At 46.8% G+C, this 20,144-nt stretch overlaps 1 protein-coding gene across 4 annotated transcripts in view; it reads left to right on the forward strand.

Moving 5' to 3' along the window:
* LOC142487123 (MARVEL domain-containing protein 3-like) overlaps positions 1 to 19,746 on the forward strand; it is a 44,750-nt gene extending 25,004 nt beyond the window's left edge. For 3 of the 4 annotated variants that reach the window (XM_075585855.1, XM_075585852.1, XM_075585854.1), the window contains one exon: positions 15,391 to 19,746. In XM_075585855.1, the coding sequence (XP_075441970.1) occupies positions 15,391 to 16,082 (692 nt within the window). In that variant the 3' untranslated portion in view covers positions 16,083 to 19,746. Of the gene's footprint in view, positions 1 to 4,634; positions 6,670 to 15,390 lie in introns of those variants that run through there. The other variant, XM_075585856.1, reaches the window with a different exon arrangement.
* Positions 19,747 to 20,144: the final 398 nt, after the last annotated feature.

Raw genomic sequence — 20,144 nt, forward strand, 5'->3', positions numbered from 1 at the left:
TCCCCTCCCCCACCCCTCACAAACAAATGTATTTAATTTTATCTAGTGCTAGTTCCAAACGTACATCTTCTGATGTTTTTTTTTTTTTTTACTTGTTTGTAACACTTCACATGTACTTTAGGCTCTAATCCTCTGGAGCCAGTTCTGTGGCAGGGAAGACACTTGAGTTCTTTTCAACTAAATGGAACTCAGTCAGAGGCCTTCTTGCCATGGCGAAGCAGCAACTCTGGATATTGAAAAGGGTCCTTAAGGCCTCATTCAATATGTTCCTAAACGAAAACTGCCACTGACCTGAGTGGCAATAGTACTGTGATCTGCAGTTACCCTCATTCACAACTGTGGGGTGGTGGGCAGGATGCATTGGTCAAACCACACAGAAGATAGTTTTTTTTCTAAATAACATTCAACCCATACTAACTATTATTTGGAACTTGTTTATGAGGTTTTAGTTAATGTATATCTGCTGAAAGATGTAGTCATTGTTGACCTCTTCTTTGTATTGGTGGTTCTTCTAGTTTACATTGCTGTGTTATCTCATTCATTCTGAAAAACCCTTTGTTGGGGTAAAATAAAGTCTTCCCAGTGACTCCGGCATTGTTTGTTAATTCTGATTGTGTTCTCGCTTCATGGAATAGATTATTTGATTGCGGTGAAAGGCTTTGTTGATCTTGACTCATGTTAATCCTTTTCTTTTATATCTTCATGTAATCATGTTGAAGTTGTGGTATGTGTATAGTGTTCCTTATAAAAGCTTGGAAGTGTACAAGACTAATAAAGTGTATACATGGTCAAATGCTTTCTGTGCAGTTAATAAATCCTGGCTGATTTATTTTTATATTTGATTTGCTTGAACTCCAGGCCGGCCGGGAGATTCGCGGGGCTCGATGCAGAGGGAGTTGGGTGGGGTCTCGTACCAGCTCTGGACATCTTCTGCTGCAACGCAACACCTTAACATCACGTGATACGCGGGGCCTCTTGCCCGCCCTCGCTTCATGTGACGCGATGCCATGGCGGTGCGGCTCATGTGACTGCACATTGTCATGGCAACACCTTGTCACATGGTAGAAGAAGGAGATGCCGGCACTTGCAGAGGCATCGGCAATCACAGTTTAAATGTTGTGGTGGTTAAATTAACCAGCACAACATTAACATGTGATTACTGAAATTGGGCTGGGAAGAGCGCGGGGCCTCTGTAAGTGTGGGGCTAGGTGCAGTCACACCAATAGCACTGACATCAAGCCAGCCCTGCTTGGATTTGGTCAATTGTGTTGTATCCACCATTAAAGGAGCAATCCAAGCTGTTTCGTTTTTCCTTTCAATTTTTTTAATACAGGATTGAAGCAGAGTGTCTCCGGAGCTTAACCCCCAGCTGCCAAAGATACTTGCCTCCAAAGGGGGTGCCAGTATCTTCTGCAGTTTAAATCTCCTGCGTCACATAAGCCAATAGGAAGTCGGATGGGGTGAGAGGGTGAGACAGAGAGAGGGTGAGACAGAGAGAGGGTGAGACAGAGAGAGCGTGAGACAGAGAGAGGGTGAGACAGAGAGGGGGTGAGACAGAGAGGGGGTGAGACAGAGAGAGGGAGTGAGACAGAGAGAGGGAGTGAGACAGAGAGAGGGAGTGAGACAGAGAGAGGGAGTGAGACAGAGAGAGGGAGTGAGACAGAGAGAGGGAGTGAGACAGAGAGAGGGAGTGAGACAGAGAGAGGGAGTGAGGGTGAGGGAGGGAGGGTGGGTGAGGGAGGGTGAGGGAGGGTGAGGGAGGGTGAGTGAGACAGACGGAGAGAGAGGGAGGGTGAGTGAGACAGACGGAGAGAGAGGGAGGGTGAGAGAGACAGACGGAGAGAGGGCGAGGGGGAGAGAGACAGACGGAGAGAGGGGGAGGGTGAGAGAGACAGACGGAGAGAGGGCGAGGGGGAGAGAGACAGGGGGAGAGAGGGGGAGGGTGAGAGAGACAGACGGAGAGAGGGGGAGGGGGAGAGAGACAGACGGAGAGAGGGGGAGGGTGAGAGAGACAGACGGAGAGAGGGGGAGGGTGAGAGAGACAGACGGAGAGAGGGGGAGGGTGAGAGAGACAGACGGAGAGAGGGGGAAGGTGAGAGAGACAGACGGAGAGAGGGGGAGGGGGAGAGAGACAGACGGAGAGAGGGGGAGGGGGAGAGAGACAGACGGAGAGAGGGGGAGGGTGAGAGAGACAGACGGAGAGAGAGGGAGGGTGAGAGAGACAGACGGAGAGGGGGGAGGGTGAGAGAGACAGACGGAGAGAGGGGGAGGGTGAGAGAGACAGACGGAGAGAGGGGGAGGGTGAGAGAGACAGACGGAGAGAGGGGGAGGGTGAGAGAGGGGGAGGGTGAGAGAGACAGACGGAGAGAGGGGGAGGGTGAGAGAGACAGACGGAGAGAGACGGAGAGAGGGTGACGGTAAGGTGATTGGGGGGTGACTGGGTGGGGTGATTGGGGTGATTGGGGGGATGGGGTGACGGGGTGTCTGACTGGGTTGGTTGACTGGGCAGGGGAGTGGGATGACTGACTGGGTGAAGGGTACCTCTGGTGTCCTACACGGTCTCTCTCTCTCTCTCTTACACACACACACACACACACACACACACACACACACACACACACACACACACACACACACACACACACACACACACACACACACACACACACACTCTCTCATACCCATACACACACACACTCTCTCATACCCATACACACACACACTCTCTCATACCCATACACACACACACTCTCTCTCATACCCATACACACACACACTCTCTCTCATACCCATACACACACACACTCTCTCTCATACCCATACACACACACTCTCTCTCATACCCATACACACACACTCTCATACCCATACACACTCTCTCCCAAACACACACACACACACTCTCTCTCTCCCATACACACACACACACTCTCTCTCCCATACACACACATACTCACTCTCTCTCTCCCATACACACACACACACACAGGATGGGACGGAGAAACACCCCGCTACTACCTCCCGCCCCGCGCGGGCAGCGGGAGCGCGGGGGGAGGGGGGGTTAGATAAAGAAACACCCGAGCTGCGCGGGCAGCGGGAGCGCCGGAGGGTGGGGGGGGCGGGAGGGGGGGTGAAACACCCGACCCACGCTGAAAGCGGGAGCGCTGGAGGGCTGGGGTGAGAAACACCCGACTCGCGCGGACAGCGGGAACGCCGGAGGGAGGGTGGAGAAACACCTCTGCTACCTCCCACGCGGCAGCGGGAGCGCCGGGGACCGGATGTATCAGTGTACAGTATATATAAATATTTATTAAAGTGCATTAAATTCCCCCCACCTCAAGCATCTGTCCACAATCCTCTCCATGACCGGATCAGTGCAGGTCTTGTAAGTAGGAGGTGACACAATTATGCAGGAGGATATATATGAGGAGGAGGAGCAGCAGATGCGCACGCGCACTCCCAACCCCCCCACTTCCCCCCCATTACTTACCCGTGCAGAGAAGGAAGGGCGGTTTGAAGTCTTGGCAACTCCAAGCCGCGTCACAGCCAGAGGGTTTTTTTTTTTTTTTTCGAGCAGGGGATTTTGTTTTTGCAGAGCAAGGGAAAAGCTACTGGCCACGAGCCAATATCCGATCGCAGCTGGCGAGTTGGCGACCGGGTTTGTCGAGCACTGTATATATATATATATATATATATATATATAGATATATATATATCTATATATATATATATATATCACGCATGGGTTGCCTCTTTAAATCCCATCTCTTCCTGTCTGCAACACGTATAATACAGGAGAAAGCACTCTCATGGCATTGTACAAACAGGGTTTTATTATCATTGATCAACATTTTGGTCCTTACATCGGACCTTTTGAGAAAGGGTCTCATTTAATATGTTCCAAAACTAAAACTGCAACTGACTTGAATGGCAATAATACCGTGATCTGCAGAAAAAGGTCCAAAGGTAAGGACCGAAATGTCGACCCCTGATTAATAAAACACTGTTGGCTAAAGACCACAAGAGTGCTTTCTCCTTTATGTTACGTCCATGCCCCAGTCAGCACCCAACATTGCATTACCGAAGTGCTCTTTTCATCTTCTATCACCTGTCTGTGACACAGACAGGAATATAATCCCTTCACTGTAGGAAGAACTGGCAATGCATTAACATGCTATCTGCTCTGCAACAAAAGAGGGTTACATTTACACTTCTAGATAAAGCTCTCTTGACTTGTTGAAGTTGATTACTTTAGATACCTTTTAGAACCCACCTGCTGCCTAGTTTGGACAGGATTTAAAGAAACTTTCGTAGTTGGTTTGAATTGGGGAGTAGGGAAAAGGGATTCTGGGAGCTAGTAATGCAAAGCAGGTGTTGTTGTTGGGCTGGAATAGAATGGGTTAGGAAAAACACCTAGATGAAAGTAGAATATAGGTTGCCCACTGGAAGCATAAAATAATGACTGTGTTAATAGAAATGTTATCTCAATGAGTAGCTATTTCTATCTTAGCAGGAATTCTCCCCACCACCACAACCGGATTTAAAAAACTGAGCATTGTTGTAACAAAAAAGGCCTTATAACATTGTTCTGCTAGTATTACGGCTTTAATTGCTTGTGCTTTGGCTTTTTGCAGGTCTGCTGCAGCTTGTGGAGATATTCCTAAACTTGCTTGTCTTGGTATGTGCCTCAGCTACCCAAAGTGCTTCAGCTGGCTTTTCCAGCATTGGGGGATTCGGCAGTTCTTACTATTACAGCATGGGCTATTCTATGAGCGGATTTCAGGGTGATGAAGTGAACCAGATAACGCAGCTGGATGTGCAGTACAATAGAATGAAGTTGCCCACTGTTTATTGTGCTGCTGGCATCGGCCTTCTCCTGCTCACCCTAACCTTGTCATTCTTGGCAGCCCATTGCATGTCCAGTGTTGTGCAGAACAGGAAGCTCCTGCTAGCCGAGGAAGTTCTGAATGTAGTATCTGCTGTCACCTATATTATAAGCATTGGAATATACATTCACTTTATCAAACAGATCAATGGCACTGAGATGTGCAAACAAAGGGAGGCTCTCTACAGCCGTCACGGCTTCAACTCTGTGAACTGTGACATCCTGGGGACAGAGGTTGCTGTGTGTGTATTTGCTATGATGCTGGTGGTGTTGTACATTGCAAGTGCTGTGGTCGTAGGGCTCATGCTGAAGAAAACTACCTCTGAAAGAAACACACTGGAAGCCCCGATTGCTGAATCAGTGCAAACGGGTGCTGTATTTCCAGAAGAAACCCCAATGGAAACTGAGAGGTGCTAAAGTCCATGCGCACAAACATTGCAGAAGAGGAAAATATGATGTCATACTAAATTATTCATTTTTGACTATTCTCTAAAGTAGTAGTAATTGTCACATAAGGGAAAGTCTACATTTGGTATCGACCGTATGCACATACCTAACTGAGTTATTGCTGTTCAAAAATTGTCAACTGGTATTTGCCAGCAACAAACTGATCCTCAAGTTTCCTTTAGGAAATTACTTGTGTTGCGATTTTGTGCAGGAATTCAATCAATTGAGTGTAAATGGTGTTCTGCATACCAAACACATTAATAGATTGTCCAAAGCAATGGCAGGAGTGCCATAATGTTGTAATCCATCAAATTCTAAATACTATGTTTCTACTAATATATTATGTTTTATAATGTCTCTCCACTATATCATCCTGGATGGCCTTCCGCCGACTTAAACTTAACATGGCAAAAATGGAGCTCCTCATATTTCCTCCCAACCTTGGCCCTACTACCTCCTTCTACAGTCCTGGTGGAAGCACCATCATACACCCAGTTGCACAAGCACACTGCCTAAGGGGTCACACCCGACTCCTCTCTCACATTCTCACCTCACATTCAAAAGGTAGCTAAAACCTGTTGTTTTTTTTCATCCGCAATATTTCAAAGATACGCCCTTTCCTCTGTTGCTCCACTGCTAAAACTCTGACTCAGGCCCTCATTCTCTCCCGTCTCGGCTACTGTAACCTCCTGCTGTCCGGCCTTCTTGCCTCTCATCTGTCTCCCCTACAATCTATCCTAAACGCTGCTGCCAGAATCACTCTACTCGTTCCTAAATCTGTCTCAGAGTCTCCCCTGCTGAAATCGCTCTCCTGGCTTCCTATCAAATCCCGGATCACACACTCAATTCTCCTCCTCACTTTTAAAGCTATACACTCTTCTGCTCCTCCTTACATCTCAGCCATAATTTCTCGCTTTACACCATCCCGACTCATGCGTTCTGCTCAAGTATGTCTTCTCTCTACCCCTTTTGTGTCTAAAGCCTCTCTCACATTATACCTTTTTCACTGACTGCCCCACACCTCTGGAATGCCCTTCCCCATCACTACCCGACTAGCACCCTCTCTATCAACCTTTAAGATCCATCTTAAAACACACCTGCTTATCGAAGAATATGATTAGCTCTGTGGCTGATACTTTACACCTCATACAACGACCTTGACCCCTTACAGAAGCACTTAACAGAACACCTTCTGTCATGGAACAAGAACTACATTTCTGTTTCACCCCCCCTTCCTTGCAGTTCTGCCCGTCAGTTTCTCATTTCCAGCTGCATGTGTTTTGCTCTGTGCACACACAGTGCCCGTGTGATAGACACAGTGTTATTTCCCCTGTCCCAGCAGCTTGCTGTATCAGAAATGCAACATTATTGCTACATGTTGTGGTTTCCTTAGACATTTCAGTCAAATGGGCTAGCCTGCTTTTCCCCCCTCTGCTCTGCCCACAGATGGTCTGTCCCCAGGCTATCTTGCTACCCAGCATACATTGGGACTTCCTTTTCCACCTTCACCACTGGCTGAGTGAGTACCTTCTGTAACTGCTCTAGTGGCAGGATTACCCTTTTCACCTGTCCTTAACTACAAAGCACCCACAGAGAGACATTATCTAAACACCAACATCTCTTCACAAGTGCCTGTCTTTTATGCTGCTTTCCCCAAATAAAGTGAAGAAAAGATACAGGACTTTTTGTGCTTTGAAAAGAGGGCCGAGTTGAAACTATCTGGGCTAATCATCTTACACATGATCTTGGCCTCCAGAATAGTGAAAAGGATACCGTGTGCCTTACAGACACTTACAAGAGCTGCTACTCTAGACTTTATGATAACACAAAGCAGTCTCTGCAGACTGAAAAGCAGCAAGCAGCTTACACTGCACACGCAGCTTTGCAGACAGAAAGTCCATAACACACAGAGCCTTGATTGCCTTCCCTGTCTTTTTGAGTCCACCCTCTGCACAGCATAGAATATGGTCGGAGAGAGGCAGCCGTAAGAGCAGAAAGAGCGCACATAGAAGAGGAGGAGCAGAACACTGCCGCTGCTACCGCCGCCGCTGCCAATGCCGCCGCCGCTGCACGTAAAAAGGCCGAATTGGACGCGGATCTAGAAGCTCTAAGCAAAGAGGAGGACGCCGCTGCCGCCATAGCCCAAGCCGAAGTCTTAGAAGCAGCTGCGAGACACGACGGCGGGGAGCAACCGTACAGACGGATAGCCTCAGAGGATCCAATCCAACGCACTGAAGACTACGTAAGGAGCCTCTTCAGTGTAAACACCAACGCGCCATCTCAACATGGAGGGAGTGACTCCACAGACACCGAAGACTTGCTAGCTCCACGAGGAGAAGGTGCTGTTCCTTCAGTGGGACATGCTGCCTGGGATAGCCACAGCCGCAACAGTGATCCACACGCCAGCGCGCACACGGATACACCACAACAGGCTCGCAATCCAGGTACACCCACACGGGAGAACACAGCCCCTCACACTGGCCAGCAGCCATCACGCGTCCATGCCAAGAAAGAGGCGACCGCACAGACCCTCCCAGCAACTACCTCAGAACGCGACCAACACGCCGAGGCCTCAGGCCTGACAGACATAGCCAAGTACATGATCCGGCGTGACCTGGTGCAAGCAGGACTCATCAGCTTCGACGACCGCCCTGAGAACTACTGGACGTGGAAGTTCACATTCAAAGACGCAATCAACAGCTTGGACTTCTCAGCAAGGGAAGAGCTCAACCTGCTATTCAAGTTCCTGGGGAACTAATCCAGGGAGCACGCGAAGAGTCTTCGGGCGGCAAACGCGAACCAACCCCAAGTAGGTCTTGACTTAGTGTGGGAAAGGCTAGAAGAGTGCTACGGTAGCCCCGAAGCAGTCGAGGATTTGCTCTTCAAAAGAGTCGACAGCTTTCCCAAGATCACAACTAAAGACTACTCGAAATTATGAGAGCTCGGGGACCTGCTGCAAGAGCTGGAGTTTGCAAGGAAAGACCATTCCTTAACAGGTCTCAACGTCTTGGACTCAGCTCGTGGAGTGAGACCCATCTTGGAGAAGCTACCCTACAACCTCCAAGAAAAATGGATTTCACAAGGCTCCAAATACAAAAGGGAAAAGAAAGTCGCCTTCCCCCCATTCTCATTCTTCTTGAGCTTCATCCGCGAAGCGGCAAGGACAAGGAACGATCGAAGTTTCATCTTAGGTGCGCAAACCACACACAGTGCAAGCAGCATGAGGACTGAGAGACCAGTGGCGAGATACGGTAACACCCAAACACCCATCTCGGTCCACAGGACGGACGTGCCTCCCACGACCCAAACTGACAGAAGGGCCAAGTGAAGAGAAAAGACAAGGTCATACCCCTGAGATCAACAAAAACATCCTCACATCGGGGGGATGTGACAATGGCCTAGGATGCTTATCGGTTCAGATATCCAAGGATGACGAGTCGACTCCACTGAAGGAAGAAAGTAACCTCCCAAAGGTGACTGAGAAAGGGATCGTCCAAAAGACCAACAATCGGACGATCCTCTTGCGAGCAATGGCACGGCTAAGACGTACAGTCGTTTCTCTCCACAGAGTATCAAGCAATAAAGCAGCCAGCTGTCACGGCTGGCATAGCCGCAAAAGATTGCGCCCTACAGGTGAAGCCACAGTGTCAAAAAGACTGTCCTCTCACACGTCAAAAAAGAGACAGTCGCAAAGACATTTCACAAAGGGACTTACAAGGGCAAAAGAGATTTGTTTTTCGTCGTGTCCAAGGAGAGAACAACCTCCTGAGGGCAGTCAACAAAGAGACACAAAAGCGTTTCACCAAATTACGTGGAGATGTTCTCGTGCAAGAGAAATGCACCGATGACCTACGATGCACAGCGTTCCAGACAACAAGGGACGACGACAAGCAAACACCATCGAGGTAAGATAGAGGATTCCCGAGGTTAACAGTCAAGGAGCTTGTCAAAGACGGACCGGGCAGTTGGGTGAACCCACTACCATTCCGTTCACCAAGAAGACGCCTCCCGAACAATAGAGAACTTGCCATCTCTTGGCTCACTTCGCTCCGCCGCTACCCACAAAGGGAGCCGGAGACCAAGAATCAAATTGTGGTCTTCACGCGGAAGAGATTCCTTAGCGGACACGCAGAGCCAGCGCCTTCACTGAAGGAAGGTAAAAAATGTTGGCACCTCCCATCATCTGGTGTTCACCACCGCCGGAAACCCAGCCAGATCTGGGTAATGTTCAGCTCCAATGCTCAGCACCAGGAAGCCTCTCCCAACGGGGCACTACTCACTGGACCAGACTTGACAACCAGTCTTCCAGGGGCGTTGATCCGCTTCTGCAAGGAGCCAAAGGCCATCTCCTTCCGCCAAACGCCAGGTGATAGGGTGACAAACTACCACGACTGGCACATCCACGAGGTGATGCACTCTGTAGAGAAAATTACAGAGTCAAAGGTACTGTTCTCTCATGAAGTTGAAAGGAAACAGTGCCAGAGACTTTCACAGAAAGACATTGCGGTGAACCCAGCTAACCTGGACCGGTTCATCCACCCAACATCCTTTGCTAAAAGACTTTGCCAAGGGATTTCAACGCCGGTGGTACCGGCCGGTATCACCTCGTTATGTGGACATGAACTTTGCACTGTTATGTTATGTTATATTGCACATATGTTCCACATATATCTAGAATATAGTGGTATCTCCAGATACCAGACGGGGAGTGTCATGGAACAAGAACTACATTTCTGTTTCACCCCCCCCCCCCTTCCTTGCAGTTCTGCCCGTCAGTTTCTCATTTCCAGCTGCATGTGTTTTGCTCTGTGCACACACACTGTGCCCGTGTGATAGACACAGTGTTATTTCCCCTGTCCCAGCAGCTTGCTGTATCAGAAATGCAACATTATTGCTACATGTTGTGGTTTCCTTAGACATTTCAGTGAGTTGCTATAGCAACCCCAGCCTTTCTCACAAATGGGCTAGTCTGCTTTCTCCCCCTCTGCTCTGCCCACAGATGGTCTGTCCCCAGGCTATCTTGCTACCCAGCATACATTGGGACTTCCTTTTCCACCTTCACCACTGGCTGAGTGAGTACCTGCTGTAACTGCTCTAGTGGCAGGATTACCCTTTTCACCTGTCCTTAACTACAAAGCACCCACTGAGAGACATTATCTAAACACCAACATCTCTTCACAAGTGTCTGTCTTTTATGCTGCTTTCCCCAAATAAAGTGAAGAAAAGATACAGGACTTGTGCTTTGAAAAGAGGGCCGAGTTGAAACTATCTGGGCTAATCATCTTACACATGACCCTGGCCTCCAGAATACCTTCAGAACGTCTCTGTACGTTCTTCCTACTTGCCAATTAGATTGTGAGCACTTCAAGGCAGGGACTCCTTTTCCTAAGTCACTTTTATGCCTGAAGCGCTTATTCCCATTATGTGTTACAGTATTTGTATTATTTGTTATTTGTATGATTGTCACATGTATTACTGCTGTGAAGCGCTATGTGCATTAATGGTGCTTTATAAATAAAGAAATGCATACATACATACATACATACAACAAGACCAGAAAAGGAAAGATCCTTTCATTAAACAAAATGGTGTTCCCTACCCTACTTCGACCAGTGGTTCAAACAGTGGCTTTGAAATTGTTGTTGACTGATGAACTTTGACGGTTCTTTACACAATGATAGTAACATATTGTATTGGTTTATTTGTATCTAAATGGTGTCAGTCAGTGTATACAGCGCTATACAGAGATAATTTACACAACATAGAGGGAAGACTAATACATTAAAGTAAACATTGGGTGAAATTAGTCGCTGGCCAGAAAAGCTTACAATGTACCTGGTGTGTTTTGAGACATATACACAGACAAAGGGAATACAAATAGGGTTAGGTTAACTTTATATGGCTATGTTAAGAAGGTAAGTGTGTATGCAGGAGGCCATGTGGTCATTTTACAGCATTATACAAATGCTTCTTTATAAAAAGGTAACTTTTTGTGTGTATCTTGGAGATGGGGAAGAGAGGGTGTCCATAGATAGCGGGGGAGTGGGGGGGGAGGAATTGCAGAGGTAAGGGCAGTGTAAGAGAGATAACAACCTTGAAAAAAGTGAAGCAAGCCAGCAGGTACATAACAAGATATGATAGTAAAGATATAAAGGGAGTTATTCATCAAGCTCCATTACAGGTTAAAGCACCCAAATGGGCATTAACATCCATCCAATCAATAGAAGTTAGTGCCTGATCATGTGTGTTAACCCATAACAGAACTGGATGAATCTGGGGAAGCAAAATCACACAAGTACAACAATTACCCTGTAAATGCATACAATGTGGGGAAACACAGGGGAAGAGGAAAAGACAGGGAAAATCACAATGGGGAAGTGGGGTTGGGGAAACAAGGGGGTCGGGAGGGATATAGGGGGCATAAGGTATATAAGCAACCCCTGGGTGAAGCAGCGTGAGAGAGTGAGAGCTGGCGTTTCACGTTTTGAGGACTTTGACGATTAGATATTAGTAATTTGATATTAGTGCATTTATATAATTTTATATTTTGGTTATTATTTGGGAAGAATTAGGGTCCTCTTTGTTCCTTTTGCACCCTGCATCCGGGTTTTTGTCCATTTGAGTGCTGCCTACCCCTTTCGTTACGTGGTTTGCAAAACGTTTCACTTTTTATTTTATTTTAATTCATGTTTTAATTAATTAAACTGTCAAATGGCTCAATGTTTTATTGAAATTTCACCACTGTTATCCAGAATTTTGCCAAAAGGGCAGGTTATAAAGGCTCGTGTGACCTGTATTTGCAGTGAGGAGACCTGCATATTGATATGGAAAAACATTTTTGGTGAACTTTCTTGCAAAAAAAAACAAGCAAAAAAAAGGGCACATTTCAGCAGGTTTACAAACTTTAGCAAACATTTTGCACATCTTGAATGTTATATCACCTTGTCTCAATCATGTGACCCAATATAAGCTACAGTACAAGGATCTCAGACCTCATTATTTAGTTGAATTTAGATTTTAATAGCGCGTGGCAACTACCTCCCTGAAATAAAGACTTTGCGATATTTCACCCGTCGCTGACATTTGTTTTGTTTTGTATGTTCTCCCTGTCTCGAAAGTTCAATTGTCTCAAGTAAAGTAATATAGGTGTTTGTATGGCCGGATTTTTAGTAACATGTTGTCAGTTTAACATATGGACATTATCGGCTTTAAAATGTGACGTTAATGCTGCTTCCTTAATATAGAGTTTACGGTTGCATTTTACATTGCATTTATCCAAGAGAAAGAACGTGGGAGGTCTGTGCTGGTTTGTCTGCATGTCTTAGGCCTTGGATATAGTACGCACGCGCGCTACGGAGTGGCGCGCACCAGTAGCTTGAGCGATCCGTAGCCTTTGGGATTTTTATGATGTGTGCGATGGGGAGGCGTGGTGGAGGCGTGGCCGTGATGTCACGTGAGAGCGGCTTGCCCTCATTGGCTGAACCGCGCTTGTGACCCGGCCGTCGCGCGACCAAATCAAAGTCTTTTGCCGGCTGAAAAAATCAGTCGCTCCGTTGCGCTTCCTCGCGTGTGCACTATGGCCGCCCCCATAGATTCCCTGCATTTTGTTAGAGCCGCGCGCACCGTCGCCCGTGCCCGCACCATGGCCGCAGCCTTAGACTTAGAGAAATTTGTTTCAGGTCTTCAGAGTTAAAGCCGCAATATAAAAATGCCTTTTTTCTTTAGCTAGTAATGAAATGAAGGGACCGTCTGGTACATGATAGCAGGGCTCATGCAATAAGTACAAAGATAATTAAAGAAAATAATGTGTTTATTATAAAAAGAGCATTTTATCATGCAAGAGATGAGATAAATGTAACGGTTTTTCTGAACCAGTCGGACCCATCCAATCTCACATTGGCCCCTGTGGTCTAACCGGTCCCCATTACATGGATGTGTCTGGTGGTGCACCTGTTGGCAACAGGACTCCTGAGTCTCCCGCATGATGGTGTATGGCAGGCCTGCACAACTCGTAAAGTGCGAAGGGAAGAACTGCTCCAAGGGAAAAAAAATTGGGCCGCACGGGTAAAATCATCATCATCATCATCATCATCATCATCATCATCATCATCATCATCATCATCATCATCATCATCATCTCTCCTCCAGCACCTATTATCATCATCATCATCATCATCTCTCCTCCAGCACCTATCATCATCATCATCATCATCATCATCATCATCATCATCATATCTCCCCCAGCACCTCTCATCATCATCCTCATATCTCCCCCAGAACCCAACACTATCAACCTTTGCGATACTCCCTATCTATCTCTCATACCCCCATCTCTCCCCCTCACCCACACACATAATACCCCCCCTCCACATCAAACACACAATACCCCCCTGCACACCACACACATCCCACCCCCCTGCACTTCACATCCCTCTCCCCCTTTGCAGCTCACATCCCTCTCCCCCTTGCAGCTCACATCCCTCTTCCCCCTTGCAGCTCACATCCCTCTCCCCCCTTGCAGCTCACATCCCTCTCCCCCTTGCAGCTCACATCCCTCTCCCCCCTTGCAGCTCACATCCCTCTCCCCCTTGCAGCTCACATCCCTCTCCCCCTTGCAGCTCACATCACTCTACCTCCTTGCAGCTCACATCACTCTCCCCCTTGCAGCTCACATCCCTCTCCCCCCTTTAGCTCACATCCCTCGCCCCCCTTTAGCTCACATCACTCTCCCCCCTTGCAGCTCACATCACTCTCCCCCCTTGCAGCTCACATTACTCTCCCCCTTGGGTGAATGACGATGGGTGGGTGAATGGGAGACAGTGACTGGGTGGGGGACAGTGACTGGGTGGGTGACAGTGACTGGGTGGGTGACAGTGACTGGGTGGGTGACAGTGACTGGGTGGGTGACAGTGACTGGGTGGGAGACAGTGACTGGGTGGGTGACAGTGACTGGGTGGGTGACAGTGACGGGGTGGGTGACAGTGACGGGGTGGGTGACAGTGACGGGGTGGGTGACAGTGACGGGGTGGGAGACAGTGACTGGGTGGGAAACAGTGACTGCGTGGGTGACAGTGACTGGGTGCTTGACAGTGACTGGGTGGGTGACAGTGACTTACCTTGACCGGGTGGGTGCAGCTTGCCGCCGGATGCTTTCCCCTCCTGCCCCCGCTAAGGTTTAGCACCGCTAAACGCCTGTTCATTTGAATGTGATTTTAAGGAGCTGCCTTCTCACCAGCCTCTAAAGCACTAGGTACTACACATTTTGTGAATCTTTTTTTTTTTAATTGTGCAGTTGATATTATGAAACCACTAATGTATTGTTCTTTAGTAGGGCTGGGCTTTTAATACAGGGACGCCTGTATGTGATTCTGTGCTTAATAGGGAAATCCCCTGCCTGCTGGTCTTCAGCCAATTACCGTGTTCATGTCCGCTTCCCTGATGGTGTTTCTTGGATATAAAGCCAATATCTAATTTTGTCTGAAGGGTGTAATCGTGTTTTGCACTACTTTTTTAAATATAAATGTGTATGGTTGGTGTGTCTGCTTGTTTGGTATTTTACAGATCATTGCTATAGGGAACCCAAGGTTTTTAATATGTTCGTTTTTATTGTTTGTTCTTCTTGGGATAGAAAAAGAAATGGTCAAATTCCAATGGAGAGGCCATGACCAAGGGAGGGTAACAAAAAATGCCAGCAAAGTCTAAGATAAAACAAACCCCTGATTAGATTATTTAAGGAGCACATTTCCATTTGCACGTCTTTCCCAGGTTTGTTGATTTTTCGCAGATAGAGACGTGCCTTAAAATTGTTATGTACCGCACAACTCCGAACCATGACATAGTGGCAGTAGCAGGGACCTAATGACTTTTAATTAAGTCCTTTTACAGTAAGGCCCTAGGCCCAGGCTATGCTACTGATTGGAAGTCAGCAGGGCACTTCATTGTACTTCCAGCAATCCAGTGCATGAGTCACACGAGATGCTCTATGGGTTACACGTACCTCAGCTACATTTTTTCCATATATACAAGACTAATGGTATTTCTTTTTTTCCTGTTTCTAGGAGTTCTGCAGTTTGTGGAAATCACAGCAGGTCTGCTGGTCCTGATCTGTATAATTGCTTCCTACGCAGTGATCACCGGGTATACTTCTTCAGCTGGTTTTAGCTCCTTCAGCATTGATACAGCATACAGCCCATTTGAAGGCAACGAACTGAAGCAGGTGAGGGAGATAGATATGCTCTACAGTCAGATGAGAGCCCCTGGAGTCTATGGTGGAGTAGCCTTCAGCACCGTGCTCTGTGTGCTTACAATTAGTTTCCTTATTTTGGGGGCTAAACCCATACATAGGGTATCTATCCGAATCCTCTTTGCAGAACTGGTTTTTGATTCAATAGCTTGCATAGGTTACATTGTTGCAGTCGGTCTTTACCTGCACTTTATCAAGATGGTGAATTCCACTGACACTTGCAAGACAAGAGAGCGGCTCTACGCAGGCCGGGGCTACACCTGGATGAACTGTGAAGTACAGGGAGGGGACGCGGCCGTGGCCTTATTCGGTCTTATTGCCGCGTGTGTGTATCTCCCAAGTGCCATCTTGTGCGCCCTCTACATCAAAACTGTACGCGACTTTCAGAGGAACCACCTGCCTCATGAATACCCACCTCATTCCTACAGTGAGCGAGCGTGCAAGGTGCACAGAATCCCAGAGGAAGACTCCGAAAAGGCTCAGTTTCACCCTAGTACACTGGTATAGAGGCGGAAATAGACTATGTGGAAGGGTGGAGATTCTTGCTAAACTGACATATTTCTACAGAATTGCAGATTTCTACAGAACTTTGGCCAGAGGTTTCTACAAAAATATTATTGACAATGTCGTTGCCTGGAAACCCCAATTGTGTTTGTAACGTGTACAAGTAAATGTCCCTGATGGTCCAAGTTGGAAATGACTTAGTCTTGCACCCCTTATTCTATGAGGCATGGTACTACTTCTCACACTCTACCAATCAACTGAAGGACTTCTGGTGACCAGTTGGATCTAACTCGCTTTATTAATTAGGGGGGCAGTTGCAGCCACCAGATCAGACTCTACCGAAGTGACTGGTCGTGGAACAGTAATGTAATTTGCTCTCCATCATAATTGGCACTTTGCAGCTGCCACATGTCTTCCTTTTATTACACTTATTGGACTATGTACATTAGTTAAGTAAGTTTTTTATTTACACCATAAATCACTGTGTCAATGCAATATTTCGGGTTATTTGATTTCATTCTAGAATGCTAGGCAGCGACCCCCAGGATTTTGATTTGATATATTTTTTTTACATAATCATGTTATTGTTGAATTGCACTAATATCAGGTTTGGGATTTGCTTGAAACCTAAGTTATTTCGAGTTTTTTGTACATCAGAAAGAAAAGGAAAAAAAGGATGGCCATTGAGGTCACCCAAACAGGGGAATTGTGACCAAAAGAAAGATGATTTCTGCTGACTTGCTAGATTGAGGCTGACCTGCTAGATTGAGGCTGACCTGCTAGATTGAGGCTGACCTGCTAGATTGAGGCTGACCTGCTAGATTGAAGCTGACCCAGAAGCCATATTGTTTCCTGCAACAAGAATTCCTCTCCATAGAAAAAAAAGCAACCAGATCCCAAACTAACCAACACCGAGTCTTGTGAGAGACTCTCCGTATAACACATAGGGGGAATTGGTCAGTATGAGGAGTCCCCTTCTCTCACCGTAGGGAGCAGATGCACATCTAGGCGCTAGTATCAGGGTGAAGGGGGCACGTTATAATCAAGAGGTGATGCGCCCCCCTCCCCCTTAGCCATGCAGTGCCAAGCGCCCTCCTCCCCGGCCCATTCCTGCTATACAAAAGCCTGTCTTTCCTCCGCTCACTCATCGCGATGTCTCCTTTTCCACCGCCTCTTGGCGGGGGAGTTAGGAAAGACCGAGGATGAATAATGGCCTCGGAGCTAATTGCCCCTTTAAATCCAGGTGTCTACACGGAGAAGAGGTGAGAGGGCCGGGTAAGGTGGAAGCAGCAGGGCGGTGATGTCACAGCGCTTTGTTAACGATGCAGCTGGGCAACTCTAAAAGGAGGATAAAAAAAAAGTTGTGTGTGCTGAGCACGCACATTGTAAGTGAAACTTCTTTGTGTTTTGTCACAGATATTGTATTTGCGAAGGTGATTTAATTCAATGAAAGAGATTTGAAAGTATAATTTATTTTATTTATTTTTGTTTTGAAATTTCCATACTATCACTTGGAATACGTGATATAATTGACTTATGATAACTAAAGTCAGATACATATATTTTGAATTGTAAAGCATCTAAATGCCGTTGCTCAGAAAAGTATTTAATTCAATGTAAATCATACAAATCAACACACAATTTCAGTGACAAAACGTAAAGAAGTTTGACTTAGAATGCGCGTGCTCGGCACACACCCCTGTTTTTGTTTTTATAATTATTACAGTTACTATATTATATGAATCTATATACAACTCATGTGTTATATGTTTATCTTTTTCACTTCTGTTTTTTTCTGATAAATGATAGATTTTAAAAAGTTTTGCTATCAGCACTTCTATATTTATACTCACTGGAAATTCCTTTTGTGTGTGTGTGTGTGTGTGTGTGTGTGTGTGTGTGTGTGTGTGTGTGTGTGTGTGTGTGTGTGTGTGTGTGTGTGTGTGTGTGTGTGTGACACAGCCTGTCCCGTTATACAGATCTGTGTGTGACACAACCTGTCTCCTGTTATACTGATCTGTGTGTGACACAGCCTGTCCCCTATTATACAGATCTGTGTATGACACAGCCTGTCCCCTGTTATACAGATCTGTGTGTGTGTGTATGTGTGTGTGTGACACAGCCTGTCCCGTTATACAGATCTATGTGTGACACTGCCTGCCTCTGCTATACAGGTGTGTGTGTGTGTGTGTGTGTGTGTGTGTGTGTGTGTGTGTGTGTGTGTGTGTGTGTGTGTGTGTGTGTGTGTGTGTGTGTGTGTGTGTGACACAGCCTGTCCCGTTATACAGATCTGTGTGTGACACAGTCTGTCCCGTTATACAGATCTGTGTGTGTGTGTGACACAGCCTGTCCCCTGTTATACAGATCTGTGTGTGTGTGACACAGCCTGTCCCCTGTTATACAGATCTGTGTGTGTGTGACACAGCCTGTCTACTGTTATACAGGTGTGTGTTTGTGTGTTCCTGGCCTCTGCGCATGTGCACCCTGTGGCGTTGCCAGACTCTGCGCATGCGCTAGCAGCAACAGCCACTTCTGCGCATGCGCGGGCTGCAATGGACGTTTCGTCTGCTTCTGCACTTGCGCGTCCATCAATAACCCATGACATTTTTTCGTTACCATCAATGAGATTTTCCCCATCAAAACTCAGTAGGTGCCACCAAAGAAGTTTCACTTCAAAAACCTTTAAGTAACGTGAAAACCATCAGGTTCCCAAAGCTGAAAGTACACCGGTCCCTCTCAGGGGGAGCTTGTTCTTTTTTTACATTTGTATAAAAAGGGGCAAGACTCTGCTTTAGTCAATCTCGTGGTAGGCTGTGGAGCACTTTCATTTGGGATAAAACAAAATAGAGGGAGTTTCTCCCATGTTACAGCATTTATACTGTTTTTTACATTCTTGCGCTATAACAAATGTACAATTTTGGGGTTGTATGTATGTCTTTATTTATATAGCACCATTAATGTACATAGCGCTTCACAGTAGTAATACACGTGGTAATCATATAAATAACAAATAATAAATAGATATAAATAACAGGTCATGGGAATAAGTGCTTCAGACAAACGTAACATTTAGGAAGAGGAGTCCCTGCTCCAAGGAGCTTACAATTTAATTGATATGTAGGAGAAACGTACAGAAACAGTTGGAGTATTGTATATGTTCTTGTACATTGTTCTGGACCCAGGGTCATATGTTGCATGTGAATAAGTCCAGATAGCTTAACTCGTCCCCTTTTTTAAAGCACACAAAGTCCTTCTATTTTCTTCAACTTTATTGGGGGAGTTAACAGAAATAAAAGTACTTGCACAAGGATATACTTGGCAGATTTCTTTTGGCAGGAGAGTGACCTAATGATGGGAAGGTGTTCTGCGTTGTGAGAGAGCTTCTCAGAGAGGAAGGTAAAAAAGGATTGCCTTTGCAGAGGGAGGAATGGATGTAGAGTGTACTCACTTAGGCTGCTTGTTAGGAAAAGAAAGCACACTTTCTGTGACAGACAGGAACAGGCTGAGGACCAATCTATTAAACAGAAAGGGGCAGGGGAACAGGGCTAAGGCCTCGTTCAGGGTGCAGGCTTCGGAGGGAGGGCGTGCTGCCGTGCGAGCTGCCGTGGGACACAAAGTATTCAAATTGAATACTGGTTGTCAGGGTAGCAGCTGCCCTGTCTCCGAAGCCAGGAGTTGACGCTGGCTCCAGTTTCAATAAACAAAAAAATCGTTTTTTGAAGCTGCAGCAGCGTCACTGGGACCCAGGCAGCCAATGAAATCATTCTTGAGAATGATTTCATGACTGCAGCCTCGATCCCTAACCTCACGTCTGTAGCCCCGTCCTCAACTCCTGAAACAGTCTGCTGGGGATGAACACACATTCCCAGCAAACTGCCGCCCTCCCTCCCGAACGCCCTCCCTCCAACTCCTGCCTCTTGCACCCTGAACGAGGCCTAAACCAACCTCATGGTTATGAAGATTGGGAGGCTGCCAGGGCAACCAACTAGAGGCTGTGTATAGAGGAGATTATAGTTACAAGAATGTTGCAGTTTACACAACAGCATAGCCTGCTAGAACAGGGGG

Source organism: Ascaphus truei, chromosome 2, assembly GCF_040206685.1.
Source record: "Ascaphus truei isolate aAscTru1 chromosome 2, aAscTru1.hap1, whole genome shotgun sequence".
NCBI classification, from domain to species: Eukaryota; Metazoa; Chordata; class Amphibia; order Anura; family Ascaphidae; genus Ascaphus; species Ascaphus truei.